Source organism: Neodiprion lecontei, chromosome 2 (assembly GCF_021901455.1).
Source record: "Neodiprion lecontei isolate iyNeoLeco1 chromosome 2, iyNeoLeco1.1, whole genome shotgun sequence".
Taxonomy (NCBI): domain Eukaryota; kingdom Metazoa; phylum Arthropoda; class Insecta; order Hymenoptera; family Diprionidae; genus Neodiprion; species Neodiprion lecontei.
In genome coordinates, this window is record NC_060261.1 from 38,018,233 (window position 1) to 38,034,005 (window position 15,773).

At 37.4% G+C, this 15,773-nt stretch overlaps 1 protein-coding gene across 2 annotated transcripts; it reads right to left on the reverse strand.

Moving 5' to 3' along the window:
- Window positions 1-726: 726 nt before the first annotated feature.
- On the reverse strand, window positions 727-13,854 carry LOC107216594 (lipopolysaccharide-induced tumor necrosis factor-alpha factor homolog). Of its 2 annotated transcripts, XM_046730497.1 has the most exons (5): window positions 13,710-13,769; window positions 13,006-13,118; window positions 2,717-2,810; window positions 2,314-2,458; window positions 727-2,172 (listed from the first exon to the last, which is right to left on the reverse strand). In XM_046730497.1, exons 3-5 carry the CDS (start codon window positions 2,790-2,792, stop codon window positions 2,070-2,072), a joined length of 324 nt encoding a protein of 107 aa, XP_046586453.1. In that variant the 5' UTR covers window positions 2,793-2,810; window positions 13,006-13,118; window positions 13,710-13,769; the 3' UTR covers window positions 727-2,069. The 2 variants fall into 2 exon arrangements, with proteins under 2 accessions (XP_046586453.1, XP_015509319.2); XM_015653833.2 differs by lacking the exon at window positions 13,006-13,118 and having other exon boundaries at window positions 13,710-13,854.
- Window positions 13,855-15,773: the final 1,919 nt, after the last annotated feature.

The window sequence follows — 15,773 nt, forward strand, 5'->3', positions numbered from 1 at the left end:
AATTGCAAACAGTGTAATTATTACAATCAAAAAAAAAAAAAAAAGATATTAAAATTTTCACGCGCAATGTCAGGCTGTATACATTTTACATCTTTCAGCGAAAAGAACTTTGATCCTGATCATTAAGATCCTGATCATCGAGCTATACGAAATTTAGACACAACAGCAATCGAGAGAAATGATCGCTACGGAGAATGCCCTCATTGTCAGATAATATAAATATACGAAAGGCGATGAAATGTGAATATCGTTGATTGACATTACCGGATTTAATAACGTATATAGACGGTTTGCACTATAACCAACTGCTTACAGGCTATAACGTGTATAAATTTTTATCAGGCAGTTTTATAAAACATGGAAGTATATCAGAATTTGTTAATTCGTTATTTCATCATTTCTATTTTTAGTTATTTTTCGTAGCAACGTTATCGAATGTTAGCGTCATTATTTAACCTTAGAGATTACTTTTCATCGTAAAATTCAAATGTACCATGAATTTCGAACGAATAGAGTACATAAGTCTTGTATCAATGTTTATACATAGGCATTCAAATTGCAAGAAAATATTGGATTTCTCTTACCTCCGTACTTAAGTAATCGCGAAATGCAATTACACATGACCATGTATATATGTATACTTGAATAGCATAATAAAATATACTTATATTGTATATATTCCATCGTATGTATGAGATACGGATATACAATAGGAAAAGTACTTTCTAAGAATGCAGAGGACATTTATTCACGTGAAGTAAGTACATCAATCTGATTCGATTGGAAAAGAATAAGTGGATTCACGATTACCGTACATCTTGTAACCACCCCACATTGAAAATATTTTCGTTTTCAAGGTCACATAACCGATAAATTCGTCAGTTTAATACTTCTTCGTTGAATGTGGTCAGTTAGTTAATAAAGGTGCCCTTGCTCGACCTACAATTGGTGAAACTGATCAGATTTTATCAGTTTTTGTTTTTATTTGAACAATTAACGAATGTTATTACTTGGCTATTTCATCTCCACGTTTCGCTGCATAATATAGCAACCTCAAAACTTGCCTCCTAGCCAGTAAGTCGAATATTAAATGCTTTGCTTCTAAGTATACCGTAATAGAAAATTGCACCGACGACGCGATTGTAGATGTTTTATTATACCTAAATGTGCTTTCATAATTCATTTGTTGATTGTTCATTATTGGACGATGAATAAAAATATTTTGTTTCAATCTTGTTTATGTTTAACAATTATATCTTACGTATTGTATAAAAATTCTAAAAACTAAAAGTAGACGATCACAGTAAGCAAATGCTTTTGTTGGTCAGAGTGTTTGCCTGAGATTTACTTTTTTTTATATACGGTGTTACAAAATAACAATAGTTAAGAAAATAAAATTTTAAGACCATTTGCGCTGTTTTTTTTATACCAAGTGTAGCTTTAATGATAAACGTAAAAAGAACAATCCCTCAACAACTAGGCCGTTGTGATATTTTTTTTTAATAAAAAGCTCGTCACATTAGTCTTTATGTAGGAAATAAAGAAATTTTTCAAAATAGTTATGTGAATAATGACTTTGTAAAGTTTTTAAAAAATGGAACAGACCAAGCGATCGAAGTTGTTAAATGCGAGACAATTACTTTCATTTTATCTATTGGCAATCTGCAATGTCTCGTCAAGTTTTACCGAAAACTGACTACGTCTATATATGATTAAATATAATATAAGTATATTGATATTTTCTCTTAATATCAAAAATTGACTTGCAACATTTATTTATTATTATTCCGGTTTTCTGTAAGATTTTATGTTGGCCTTAATGATATACAGATACAATTTCCAATTTGTAGATGCAAGTATGTGCGTGTGCGTGTTGGCTCGTGTATTAATTATACCAGCTTTGTATGCGTATATAAATATACACGGCGTATATAATATTGATCTATGGGTAATTTAACTATTTTTGAACTGATTTTATTTGTTGTTGTTTTTTTGCTTTTTTTGTTGACTCAGCAGAACTATTCACTGCGATACTTTTGATATAGAAAAGTAATTTGATTTTGATGCGATTAATTGCTGTATTCTCCAATGTACGCGTTGCAGCCTGGGCAGTAATGCTTCTTGGACAAGCAGCTATCGATGCAGTATGGGCAAGGAGCACACGGCCAACAGCTGAAATTAAATGCAAAATTTTTCAAACGGTTATTCCTGTCAAATTTCCAATGCCAAATATAAAATTTGTAATATAACGCAGCGTCAATAGAGGTTTCACCTGAAACATGATAGGAAAAAATAAATAATTGAAAATCTCACCCGAATATGCAGAGAAGTAGAGCGATAATGTGGGTTTTTGTCGATGAAGACTGTTCAACGCGGGTCGAAATGTTGGCACGACAGTGCGGGCATGTCATCGATACAGATTCGGGCCCCAAAGCCGGTGCCTGGACGATCATCACGGCTGAAATTTGAAAAAGCGTTCATTTAATCGTTTGAACTTCACCGTCAGAAGATTCACGGTATCGATAAATGTCCGCAACGATTAGTGTAAAGTTAAACATCATCGGTGTAAAAAGTGATTTTAAATCAACATCAAAATGGTGTGGACTTCTATAGAATATTTTCGGTGTTACATTTAACACCGCATTTAAAACGGTGTGCGTTTTTATTTCAGAAACGAAAAGCAACGAGCAATTAGTTACAATGTATAATTACTTACAGGGTTGAGCCTGCGGTGGAGGTCCGTAAGCGGGTGGTGGCATGAAACCGGGTGGAGGCATCTGATTTTTGTCCATTGTTGAGGGGAAAATTGGCTGTAAGAAAAATTGAACACACGGTATTAAGAATTCATAAATCGCCTTCATTATAGGCGTTATCACGCATTTATCGAGTGGGACTTTAGGTCAACACAATGACCACGGTGGAACAGAAGCCCCAGCTAGAAATTCATTTGACGCAGATATAATATTTCGTAGAAATTACATGTTCAAGTTATTCTCACACTCCGCATGAAGTTTCGCAATAAAATTATACAATTAATTAGCTCGAATGAATTCTATAACACTAGCTACCTAACGTACGTTGCGTATAATTATTTTCGTCAATTTTTTGACTTGTTATTCTCCATATCTTCATTCGAATTAAACCATGGCTAAAATTATCTAGCTCAGGGTTGAAAGGTCACCCGTGGCGCCGTAATTCTGACCCACCGAATCAATTACAGGGAGAAGCCTTCGTGCCAGCGGGCATTTTCTCTCCTTTTTATATGTCCCGGGTGGCGTAATTGTGTCACGATGTTCTCGCAACGACCTCACAGTTTTCGTTACAGGGCGTGGCAGTTGGCTCTATATAGCTTATCGTGATTGACCCTGCAGCTTCGTATACTTCGCCAGTCTGGTGAATTATCAAATGACCGTATAAGAATTTTTCAGAGACAAAGTCCGGTTGTACGGTGGTCGCTGAATTTATATATACGCATACCGAAAAGAGAGAAGTTTTTCTGTAGTTTCAAACCTTAATGTACAATATTGTGTATAACGCTACGCTTTATTCGAGTGTTATTTTTAAGTTTCTACTTCGAAACAGCAAGCTAAAATACCGAGGGGCTCCGTTTTAGATCACGTGGTAGATCCGAAACCGACACGGCAGCTATTCAAGATGTATTTAGAACTAAAATATATAAAGAATATGAGAACGGCAACAATATGACTGCACTGTTAAAAGTGACTGTGAATTTACTACACATTTATTGTAAAAAACAGTTGTCAAATTACGAAATCAGATGGTAAATTTAAAAATTCGGTGTGGCGATGTAAATTACTACGTACTTACGCTAAATTTACGATATAACTGTTTCATTTTACTAAAATTTATAAAAAGATCACAAAAAAGTAATTTGCATTTACTAAATTGTGTAGTAAATTTGTTGTATTTGTAAATTGAATAAACGGTGACCGTATGGTCAATCCACTGTTTCGTATCCGCATAAAACTTCTGATACAGTGTAAGAAGTTCCATACAGGAATTTTTTACAGAGTTCGAATTGGTCTTATCGTCAGATGGCAATTTGAATTTTTTGGCAAATATCTAATGCATGGAAAATTGAAATGCTGAGATAATTTCAACTCATAAAATAAAAGTTATTCTTATTATCACAGAAACGTGGACTTCAACCTTTTTTTACATATACGATAATAATTAGCTATAAGTGGTTCGAAAGCGTTCCACTTCCGTTATGCGGTAGATTTCATTTCCATTCTGACCGGCACATCTGGGTACGATGTTTAACAGAAGTAGCGTGTAACAACGACAATCATTGAAATGTATAATTTCCTGGATTTCTGACAATGGGAGTGGTTAACGAACAAGTCTTTAATCGAAACTCGATTATTACAGTATTGGAAACAGTTGAAACTAGACTGCTAATAAGCACATGTAATACCTTATTTACCTGTGCAACGACTTGACATACATACTACGTAAAAATTTTAGTTCTTAAACTTTTGAGATGCAAAAGCGACGTAATATGCTAAACAGGAACAACCAGTTTTCCTTTTTATTCCCCTGCTTTCTTCGCCTCTTAGTGGTTTTTTCCTCCTTTAATTCTCTGAAACTAATTGTGAATTGTCTAAAACAAATCGACAGACATTTGCGGTTTTACGACATTGCCTTTCCAATTCGGGCAGGAGTTAATGTAGAAAAAAAAGATTAATACCGCAGTGATTCTCCGTTAGGACAACCTTCCTTTGGTTTGTCGAAATTGAATATGCTTTATACGATTCCATTCAAACGTCGTTCGCCGGTATAACTCGCGTCAGAACTGTTTGAAACTTAATACGATTCGGTAGATTAATAATTAGAATTCGCTACTTGATTTGAAGTATTGGAAGGAATAACCTTTTACAGATCACGGATCAAATAAAGATGCTTGGTAGATTTGTAGTTGTGCCTAAATGCATTATACAATGACAAGTTGCGTTCTGTTTTCGATAAAATCCGATTGAAATTAAAGTTTCTATTCACGAGTCGTTAAGTTTGGTCAAATGTAGGTGTAAAAAATGAAGTCATTTTGTTTTTCTGCGTACTGCGAACTGCACGCCTGCTATTCTAGTTGTGAAATTTACAACGGATCGATGCTTTATTTTTTATTCCATTCACGCGGCGTGGTTAGTGGGCTAGTAAATAATATATTTCGCGTGCAGAGTCTCGTGCTGTCATAAAAATATTAGAGATGATCCCGTCATGATAACCAGCACCCCGGGAATAGAATAAGTATATTTATCAACTATTTAGACCAAGGGGTGTTGCATTGAAGCAAAAATTAACACCATGGTTACATATTTATGATTACTTACATTTTATATTTATTACAAAAGATTACTTGACAAATAATTTGAATTTGATGAGGTGATTTCTCACAATGTTTTAAGATTTCATATGACTTCTTAAGATTGCTAAAAGATTTCTCGTAATTACCAACGTCAACGCCGTGATCCCTCGTCTGAAACACCCCTTGATTTATACCATCGAGAGACGATTAGCAAAATAAACATTGTCGTGAAAATTCAAAACGAGACACATTGAATGAGATATACACTGTAATCTGACACTCCAACAGATTACCGCGTAATTTCTTCTGATAAATGATGAGCAAACGATTCCGGACTAGATATGATATCGTCAGGTACACAATCTATTCGTGGAACAAGTTTTGTATTGAATATCTACAGACGTCAAATACCAAAAGTCCATTAATGTGTTTACGAGAATGGACGAGGCCGTGTATGATACAATTCTTCCAAATGGATGTTCAATTAAGCATCACGACGATGCGATTAAGTTTCAGTTAGTCGGTCTATACACGACAGGCTTGTCGAACTTTTCAAACACATACCTTCCAACAAAAATACCGGTTCAAGATATGATGCTACCTACGCGCAGGCATACCTGTCATGTTGGTGAATTTTCAACACCTATATGCAGTAAACATGCGCAAGGATAAATCTTTTCGAGAAATAATACCCGCAAGTGAACATTCGGGCAGGAAATGCGCTTGCAAGTTCCACAAAATCCGGTATTGTGTCTATACGTGTGTACTCGGCATCATGACCCACACGAAGCTTTGAATTACAGGTTTCCCGATACTTCGCTCGATAATGTATACGTATTTTTTCGAAAGCGATAAGGTAAGCCGCGAGCAAACCCGCAGTCTCGATTCTACGGCATAAGACACCAAGAGGCTTTTTCTTTCTGTGTATAAACGACAATGTCCCAACATCTCTGCAGACATGCTGGATAATATTTCAAAGACGCTTCAAAGAGAAATGAAAAAAATTAACAGATAGTTAGAAAAAGAACAAAAGTTAAGCGTAGATGAAAATGTCACGTCCTACAACACGGCTTTGCTATCGAAACTTGCATCATTGCGGTCACGATTATTCACATCTCGGTTACACCGAAGTGAAAAAGAAATATATAATCGCGTTGCCAACACCGAATCCATTTCCATAGTGAACAGTCGTTATCGTTATACTATACGTAATATACACACGTATGCGTTACGTATTTGTACATTGCCTGGTGATCGATTTACCCAGCACGCTACACGCATGGATTGCTCGTGTTATCAACTTATCACACTATGGCACGAACGTGTAGAACGTACATTTGAATAAAGTAATAAATCTGGAATGACTCGATGACGATAATAACGTACGAGATTGAACTTTGCTACTCGATAATGTCTCTTCTCCTTCGTTAAATACACATTTGTGTAATGAATGTGGTATATGAGTGTGCGAAGCCACGTGATGGTATGCGGTATACTAAACGGATGAACATTACACTCGGGCGTGGTTTTACGACTCGATAATTAACCTTGGTTTGACACCCTGGAATACAAGTGACCCCGAATCATTTCTTCGTTAGTTTAATTAAACTGCCTAAATCTAAAAAAAATCGGTTCTGTTGCACCGACTGGTATTTTGATATTTTGTTATATAACCCATACAGTTTCGAAAAGTAACCTTTTACGAAGTTTAAAAGAAAAATTCTAGCGAATGTATTTAATAGCTCATTTTTCATAACGATTTTTGTCGCTGAAGTACAAACGACCTTAGTGTATCAAGTATGTGATACTACAGAGGTGTGTCTAACTGGGATCGGTCATATGATTATGTTACGCCCCTTTCCAAATCGATTGAACCGTCCAGACTGCACTCGAGAGATTGAGCGAATTTTGTGAGGGAGTTTCAACGGTTCGATTATTAGTTGAAAAGTATTTGTTTCGTGAAAATGCTAAACTGTACGTTTATCAAGTTCAAGTAAACCGCGTGAACTTTATATCAGTAAAAAAATTTGGCCTTTACGCTCGACAAGACGGAGAGGTTAAAGGTTGAAACAGTTTAGATTATCGGAAAAATTATACAAGTTTGGTATTTACGCAGGATTTAAACGACCGCTTTACGTAATACTGATGAATATAACAAGAATTACGCTGTTTTAAATAGATTCGACAAGACCAAATTATTTTTATATGTACTGTGTATTTGTCACCTTATTTTATATTAATTTCGTTACATAACATATGCCATCTAGACGTCAATAGAAGTAAAATAAACGATAAAGTAAATATCGAGTTATAAAAATATGACAAAAGATAATCTGCATTTCGAAAAATTGTGAAGTTCGGTATCATTGCGTTTCGAAAAACTTCTTATAATCAAAATATTTCCACAACAAAATCTTGCGCGGCTTAATAGTACATTATGTAACAAGGGAATAAAGTCGACTTTCATTCCTGTGTTACATATAGCGTTAAATTATTTCCAACTCAACTCTGGCCGTATTATTGACTTGAAAAGAAGGAGTCGATGTATCTTTCGCAATGTTGGTTTCAAAATTCGAAACGTAGATTAATAATAAACAACAATTCACTCTCAAAAATGCCTTACAATTAGTGCATGGGAGCGGATCCACAGCTGTATGCCCTGAGGTTTATAAGGGCCGGGGGTGGGGGGATTGTTGAATCAAATTTCAAGGAATCTAATAAACTTCAACTTTGTTTATCTCATATCATAACGATCTCATATTTCCCGCAGATCTATGCGTTAAGAGGGAGTAATATGCTACTTTCGGCCCGCTTTTTAGGTCAAAAACGTTATGTACCATTATGGTCGCGTCGGAAATAAAATTCGTACGCATAATCGGTGTGCTTGTTGGTACGTATAATGGGCATGGAACGCAAATGATGAAAATATGCATCGCAATATAGAGAAGCATGAAAGTTGCCCAGTTTGGTAGCGTGCAATGCAACTGTCGTATAAAGTATATTTGAAAGCCTCGGTTACTCGATCGTCACTGACTTAGTTATTTATTATATTTCTCTCGTCGAATAAAAGAGCTACATTATTCTCCTACCCTTCTCTGCATTTTTTCATATTTCTCATTGGTAATTTCCATTCGGTTTCCGGGCGTAATTGCGTTACAAGATTGAAAAGATATTGAAAATATCATAATTAAAACTGCAGCTTTTGCGGCATTGCGGAAATATTGCGCAAATACTGTAAACAGATATGCGGTGCAAAAAAAAAAAAAATATTAACCGCTCTCCAAGAACTCTAATCTCTGTTATATTTGTTGATGCATCCGATTTATCTTTTCCGAAGATAAAACTTCGCGGTGATTTGTTTTGCGAACACCGCAATGCTGTGTATGCATGTACATACGTATGTACGTTACATGTTGTGTTTGAATAATTGTCTTAAATAAAATATTCGCGCAGAGGCCGCAACAAGTGTGCACATATTTAATAAGAGCCTACGACAAGGTATAACATACACAGCACAAAAAAAAAAAATTCACCAACGCATCAGGTACGGTTATCAGGAAAAAGAACGCGAATTTCACCTGCAGGATTTGCCGACGAAAAATTAATCTCCCGCAGAAACATGCAGAAATTAAAATTTTGCAATACACAGCCCGCCGCAGGCAGTGGTTTTTTATTTATTCTTTTGTTTCACATTCGACGTTACAGCGATTATGATTAATGGGTTCCCACGGCGATGCAGACTCACGGTTTGGAAAAATGCGATAAGCTTAAACATCTACGGATAAATCGCGAAACCAGAACAAAAGCAGAACCTACTTGTAAAAGATAATATCGTCGGAAACCTTGCAACGGACTGGGACAAAAATAAAATTCTGCGACCTTGTAATTATTACACATCGCATCGCTTCATTGATTTGAAATAAAGTTTACATTTATCGTCAACGCAGTCTGTAATCTTTTCTTAACAAAGGTTTTCTATATTCGATCGCGGAAGTATGGAATTCATTCTAGCAGCATATATTGGTAAATAGACATTTTTTTTCTTGAAAAGTACAATAATATATTGATTTCCAAACTGAATAATGAAGAACGGTACAAAAATCCTTTGACTTTATTCCAAACTGTTCTTGGACGTAAACGTTGAGCGGAAGCCTGTAATTACGTACGAATTATTATATACCTACACCTGTAATATATTAGCCGCGTGCGATCTTCAACAGGTGCCCTAGAAACTTTCACACGGTCGCATTTTTAAATCACTGTAGATACACAACACTTGTGTACTTCGCACAGCCGATAAGTGTCCGCGCAAATGAGAAGAAAAAAAAAAGACTAACATTTATTTATCCCTAATTTACCGGTTCTGCTTTCTGGCGTTATTACAAAAAATTCTTAATCTTATACAACACGCTGCTGTATCATTGGATTGTGTTATTTTAAACAAACGTAACGCTCTTCTCCTACATCAATTTTTAATGCATTCATTATTAAACTTGGCTGGTACCACACTTGTGTGTTTGTTTGTAAAAATAAATCTCGTATGTTCGTCACGAAATGTTTAGGAAGACCTTCAAATGTTGCGAAGATCAATTTGTTTAAAAGCAATAAAATAAACTCGGATGAGAATAATGCGGGTAGACTGCAAAAAGTGCCACGAAATTTATATAACATTCAGAATTTTTCGACGAATCCAATTTATTACGATAAGAATTAACGTTAATTGTGAGAATTTTTTATTTTTTTTTTTATCTTCATCTGAAACATTTAATCCGAGAACTTTCAAACTGCGTACACAAAATACAAAGAACTTGCTTTACTTGAGTGACCTTTAAATAATCGTTGCGTGGTTTAACCTCGTCAATAATTATACTGGTTAAAAATTGTTTGAAAAAAGTGAAAAATTTCTTGCTCGCAAGACAGCTTCAGATAAAAATCTGATCGAAGTTCATTCCGAGTTTTTCAAAAATTCATCTTTCCGCATACGTCGAACGTCACAGAGTACAAACGCACGTATTCGTGGAAAGGATTCGTCGATTTAACATCAGCTTGCAAATTGTTCGCCCAAGGATTTCGCGGGATCAACGGAGTGCAGGTATAATATCTGCGTTATGATCGCGATGGCGCCGGTACGTCCCGCCGCTTGCGTCACCGACGGAACGGTTTTTTACTTTAGCTTTAGATACGTTGTATTACAAGTACGACTGTATACGTATAATGCACGCTGCTACACAAACACCACGTGGGTATGAAATTTTGTCGTATGCATACGGCGTTTGCCGTCTCACACCTACGTACAGATATTGCACACCGAGGTGAAATCCACACATAGGCGAATATTTTCTAGTGTTCCGGAGAAACCAGTTTTTCGAAGAGAGACCCGGCCGGGTTTTTTTTCCTCCTTCTCTCTCTCTTCGTTCATTCGTATTTCAGCCGCTTGGTACATGCATACGTGCCGAGGCATCAGCGACGGGAAAGAATTCAGAAGAGTGCGCATGCGGCGACCTTAAGATGGGATCCGAGATCTTTCCGGCTCTGCAAGGCCGACTCGGACCGCTGCGTTCGGTTCTACGTTTCTACGCAGCGGACGTGTTCTCCCAATCACGAATGCTCGTTTTATTTTTAATTCCTCTGATCTCGCATCGCCGTGTGCACGTGGCGATGTCGAACTCCGACTCGTTCGGCCATTTTGGACCGCCAGTGGTTGGCAACCCGAGATAACCCCGTATCTGGAGTCTTATTTCGGAAAGAATTCTAAGCTTTCTCATTCAACGCGTCATTATTCTCCGTGAATTTTTTCTCCTGCTATATCAACGTCGACGCGTCGATTCCCCGTCCCATGAATGACATCCGCTCCGGTTTTCTAATCATCGTCTTATCCCTCCTCACCGCCTACGCGAAACGAATGTAGCCTGATATCACGTGGGGTGGGGGTCAATACTTGGAAGGGTCTATATATCGAAAATGTGAAAATAAAACAATGAAATATGAATGTTTGTTTCGAATCTTGATTTTTGAAAGTGTCATTTGTTTCGTTATTTTATTTTTTTATGTTTGAAATCTTGATACAAAAGTCAGTAGCTTGGGAAACGGTAAATTTGAAAAACCACCTGCAGATCCCTCGCGAACTTCGGAATCTTGGCTTACGAATGGCGAGCCGCGAATCCAAGTACTCGGTATCTTTATAGGTGATGTTCGAACCGAAGACCTTTAAGACCGTCATATAATGTCAATGATCCCGTCGAGCCACGTATCTATGTGTCCATCCCCACCCAAAAACCAGCCAGTTTAAAACTGCATGTGAATCGTAGAGAACCCACGAGACGTAATTACGTTTAGTCGACTTGATAATTCACAATCAGCGGGCGGACATTCTGTTGAACGATTTCCGAAATCAGTTCAATATACGATACGTGACTGCAATCGTGTTGTTAACGAGGGTGCCCTGGTCGATTTCGACGGCGTTCACGTATATACCTGCAAATGTATTCTACGAATTCACCGTTACGATTTCGTAGATTCCGTGCCATTTCTTTATTTCAACCTCGAACGAAAATGTATCGGAGTGTTTTTGTTCAGAATCGTGTATAAAATGAGACTGTATTGCCTTTTTTCGCGTTCACGATACATGGACTTCGATATTTGGAGACGTATACGTAGACGTCGAAATCATCCAGGGCACTCCCTTAAACAATTTTTCTCCCTATCCGAATTCTCGTCTACTAGCCATCCAACATCGTGTCCCGATGGGTCTATCGCTCGAGTGTGATCGAATATTCCGCGCGAGCGCAATCGTGTAGATATTACATGCTCGTTAATTTTGACGAATGGCATTACGCACGTATAGAAATAAATTGTAAGTGCCGTGCAAAGATCCGACGGAAGTCGTTAAATGGATGATGAAATTATCGCTATATTATAAATTTTGACAAGATTATTCGTCGCGGCGCCGTGTTGACATGTTATGAAAAACTAGCACGATCGTATGTGTTGGGAAAATGAATCATACCGCGTTTGTTGTCGTTCGTTATTCAGCCAGTCTGCGGATCGTGCACACCGTTTGTGTTCCGTAACCTAGAGACACCGCAGCGGTCGAATAAACGATCAAACTATATTTATAAAGCAATTAATTAAGGAAACAATTGACAGTCCTGAAAAATGTCCCAGACAATTCGGCTCAAGTTACCTAATCAACCCGGGTCGACAAGTGTATCGTAATTCAAAACTGCTCCGCTGATCGCGCGAAACCAACGACTGCTGGTGTGGAAAACTCATGGCGTGGCAACCTGATGCTAAAAATAATACAGTGTCTGTTTACGTAAGCGCGACGCGAGCGAAGAAGACGCACGCGTGAACAACGTTCGGCACGACCATATTTTAACTGGAACAATACTAGATACCAGTTCAATGATCGAATACTGTCAACGAGTGCGACTGATGCAGCCGTTTTTACCTTAAACCCGCACTTAAGCGGCTCTCTCTCTCTCTTTTTTCCTAGTTTCTTTTGCAAAGCAAGTCCAGTATTGTTATGGATAAATAAGACTTATCTATCTATCTGTGTCTGCCTTTATCTCACTATCTCCATCAATGGTTGGATGTCCAGCATCCCACCAATGGCCCCGTACAATATGTACATTGACACATATATATATGTTATCTATATACATATAATTCCAATCAACCTCCGTGTTTGTCCCGCATTGACAACGGCAGCTATTTTGATCCAAGTTTGTCACACTCGGTATAAACAACTGTTGAAAAATTGGGGTTGGCCGGCCGGCTTCAAACTCTGCAGCTTTGCGCGTAAAACAAAAACAGAAAAAAAACATTTTAGCTTTGACGGGTGAAATTTTGCGTTATATATACATATATATATATGTATGTAACAATTACACAGGGAAATACGGATATGCGTGTACAGCAGTCCACGCCCTCAGCGCGGTTGGGATCCGTTCCGTCCGTGGGAAACATTCATTGAATTTCTCTACCGTATCGCAAAGCGTGCAGGATAACGAAATTTCCACGGCAACAAAGTCGAGGTGCATTTTTGTATTCGCGTATAGCCGTAGGAACGAACGAAGCAGGCCGGCCAACTGCCGTTTACAAAATTTGTTTATACCGAGTATAAAAAACTCGGTCCGAAGTGCCGTTATTCGTGCAGTATGCAGACACGGTCTTCGATTCACAGGCTCGTTTCGATGGCACTTTCCCAGTATTTTCTAGTCGGAGACGGAATTTTTACCCTCCCACAATCATATTCGAAGAGTAACGAATATCCACAAGCGTTGCGATCGAGACACTTTTTATTTTATTTATTTATTTCTCTTTCATTCCAATCAATCGCTGGTTGTTTGTTATTACGAGTGATTTCTTTGTCTTCACTAACCTGGGACAATTGTTTGGAATACTTCGCTCGAAAGCTGTGCGCGCCGGTGTAATTCTTGCGGGCAACTGTTGCGGCAATCGTAGAGACGGTCGGGTTTGAACCAAGTTCGTCTCGAAGTTCAGTCATCCCCTCTTCCATGGGACGGTGGGGGGGATACGGGCTAGATAATACAACCGTCAGTACCGCCCTCGCTCTTTTGTAACCAAAAATTTTGTAAACGGAACCGGCCTTCGATCGTTCTCAGAATTTTCAACGTACCATTTTTCGTGTCTTAGTTTCTTCTCCCAGGATATCTCGAAAACATGTTAACGGATTTTTATGGTTTTCATCTCCATCGACGCGGCTTTTCGAAACCTGGAATCGACGAGATTTTGGTTCTGATCGGTTTGGTGCTTTTTGAATTATTTGAACGACGAGATTATAAAAACTTAAATAACAACACATGCTGTCTTGAGAATTAATGAACGGATTCGAGTGAAAATTGGTACCATGAGGTTTTTTGGTCACTTATCACGAATCTAGAGTGAGATTTCCAAAATTTAAAATTCGCGTTTTCGATATGCCGAACTTTCACGAACTTGATATTGGGCTTTCCAAGTTCGAATCTGATAATGACCATATATTGTTACCATTCGTAGTATTATTATTTTAGCTTGAAACGAGCTTGACGGCAGGAAGTTAGCAGAACCGCATACCCGCTTGTTTTTCTTTTTTCCTTATATTCCTTATATTCTATCTAATTGTCTTTCCGTTGCGTCATTTGTCCCGATGCTAGAGCTAATGGCCGCTACGCAAGATATATTTATTCACACTGTTTTCCTTGATTATACTATAATTTCAATGTCGTGGATAAATATCGAACGTCTTAATACGCCATTGATTCGAGTCGTTTTTTTTTCCAAAAATACGGACACATGAATTCATATTAAATTCACGAAAGAAGTCGGTACGATATTCAATTCGAAAATATTTCATGCAAACGATGTTACTGTGGAGTGTGTCGTATATGAGGCGTTCCGCACCAACTCACACATTTTTTTTTATGCCTTCTGATCTGTTCCGTAATAGGTTATATGGTAACACTACTTGAAGGTATTCTCGGTGAATTTTTTCATATTGTTTCATTCACTCGTTTACCCTGTAAAATTTACAGCAAAATCTGAGGTGTCGCATAGAAGAAAAAAAATGTCCATTTTTTTTGCTGAAAAAAGCCTTTTTGATACCATCAAAAATGTAACATATACTGCATTAAATAATTCGTAGAAAAACACTTCTTTTTTTTTTGTACAAATTTATTTGTCCGACTTCAATTTTTCGTGATATACGGCTTAAAAAAAAAAAAACATTTCCGACACGAGTAATTTAAAAAATCTGAAATAATGCGAGGTGAGTACCTTTGAGTAGTACTACGATACAACCAATTGTGGAACAGATCTGAGGTGGTAAAAAAAAAATGTGGCTGAATCGGAGGAGAACGCCTCATATACGGGCATATTTTGCGAACCAACATCGGCATAGCATTGCAGTCCCTGTTTGTTGACTCAGGACTTAACGGGACAGGAACAGGACCGGCTTATGTACTAGGTGGACTAGGTGAGGGTCTATGGGCCCCCAGCCAAGAGGGCCTGATCTGCTTCTTTGGTTAAATATTCTTAAAATTATTTCAAACTAATTCTGTTCCCCAAAAAATCATTTTACTCGCTTGAAAAATAATCATAACATCAATAAATAGACGTTGAATAAGGAATATATGGGGTGGTAGTCCAAACGAATGTAAACGACGTTTAACCCCGACACTCGTCAAATGAGTCACCGATTTTTTGGTTGTACCTGCTGTACAAAATGGATATTTGCCAATTATGTTTAGTGTTTAGTACATCGAGAGAAATTTCTAATAGCGGTTATTAGACAGTCCTCGACTATTTTCAATTATTTAACGTAACCGAAAAATATAATTTTGGGTAGGTATAAGATGAAAATGAGTTTTGTAGCTGTAATATAGAAATCGTATATCTGTGGCTGTAATTAGAAAATCTTGTATGAAGATGATCTAGTATATGCGAT

Excerpts from the sequence above, each read along its gene's own strand:
- LOC107216594 (XM_015653833.2), bottom strand. The coding sequence starts at position 13,847 with ATGGAAGAGGGGATGACTGAACTTCGAGACGAACTTGGTTCAAACCCG. Across the intron at positions 2,811-13,709 it reads ATTCCAAACAATTGTCCCAG|CCAATTTTCCCCTCAACAAT; the intron begins GTTAGTGAAGAC and ends TTTTTCTTACAG. Across the intron at positions 2,173-2,313 it reads CTACTTCTCTGCATATTCGG|CTGTTGGCCGTGTGCTCCTT; the intron begins GTGAGATTTTCA and ends ATTTAATTTCAG.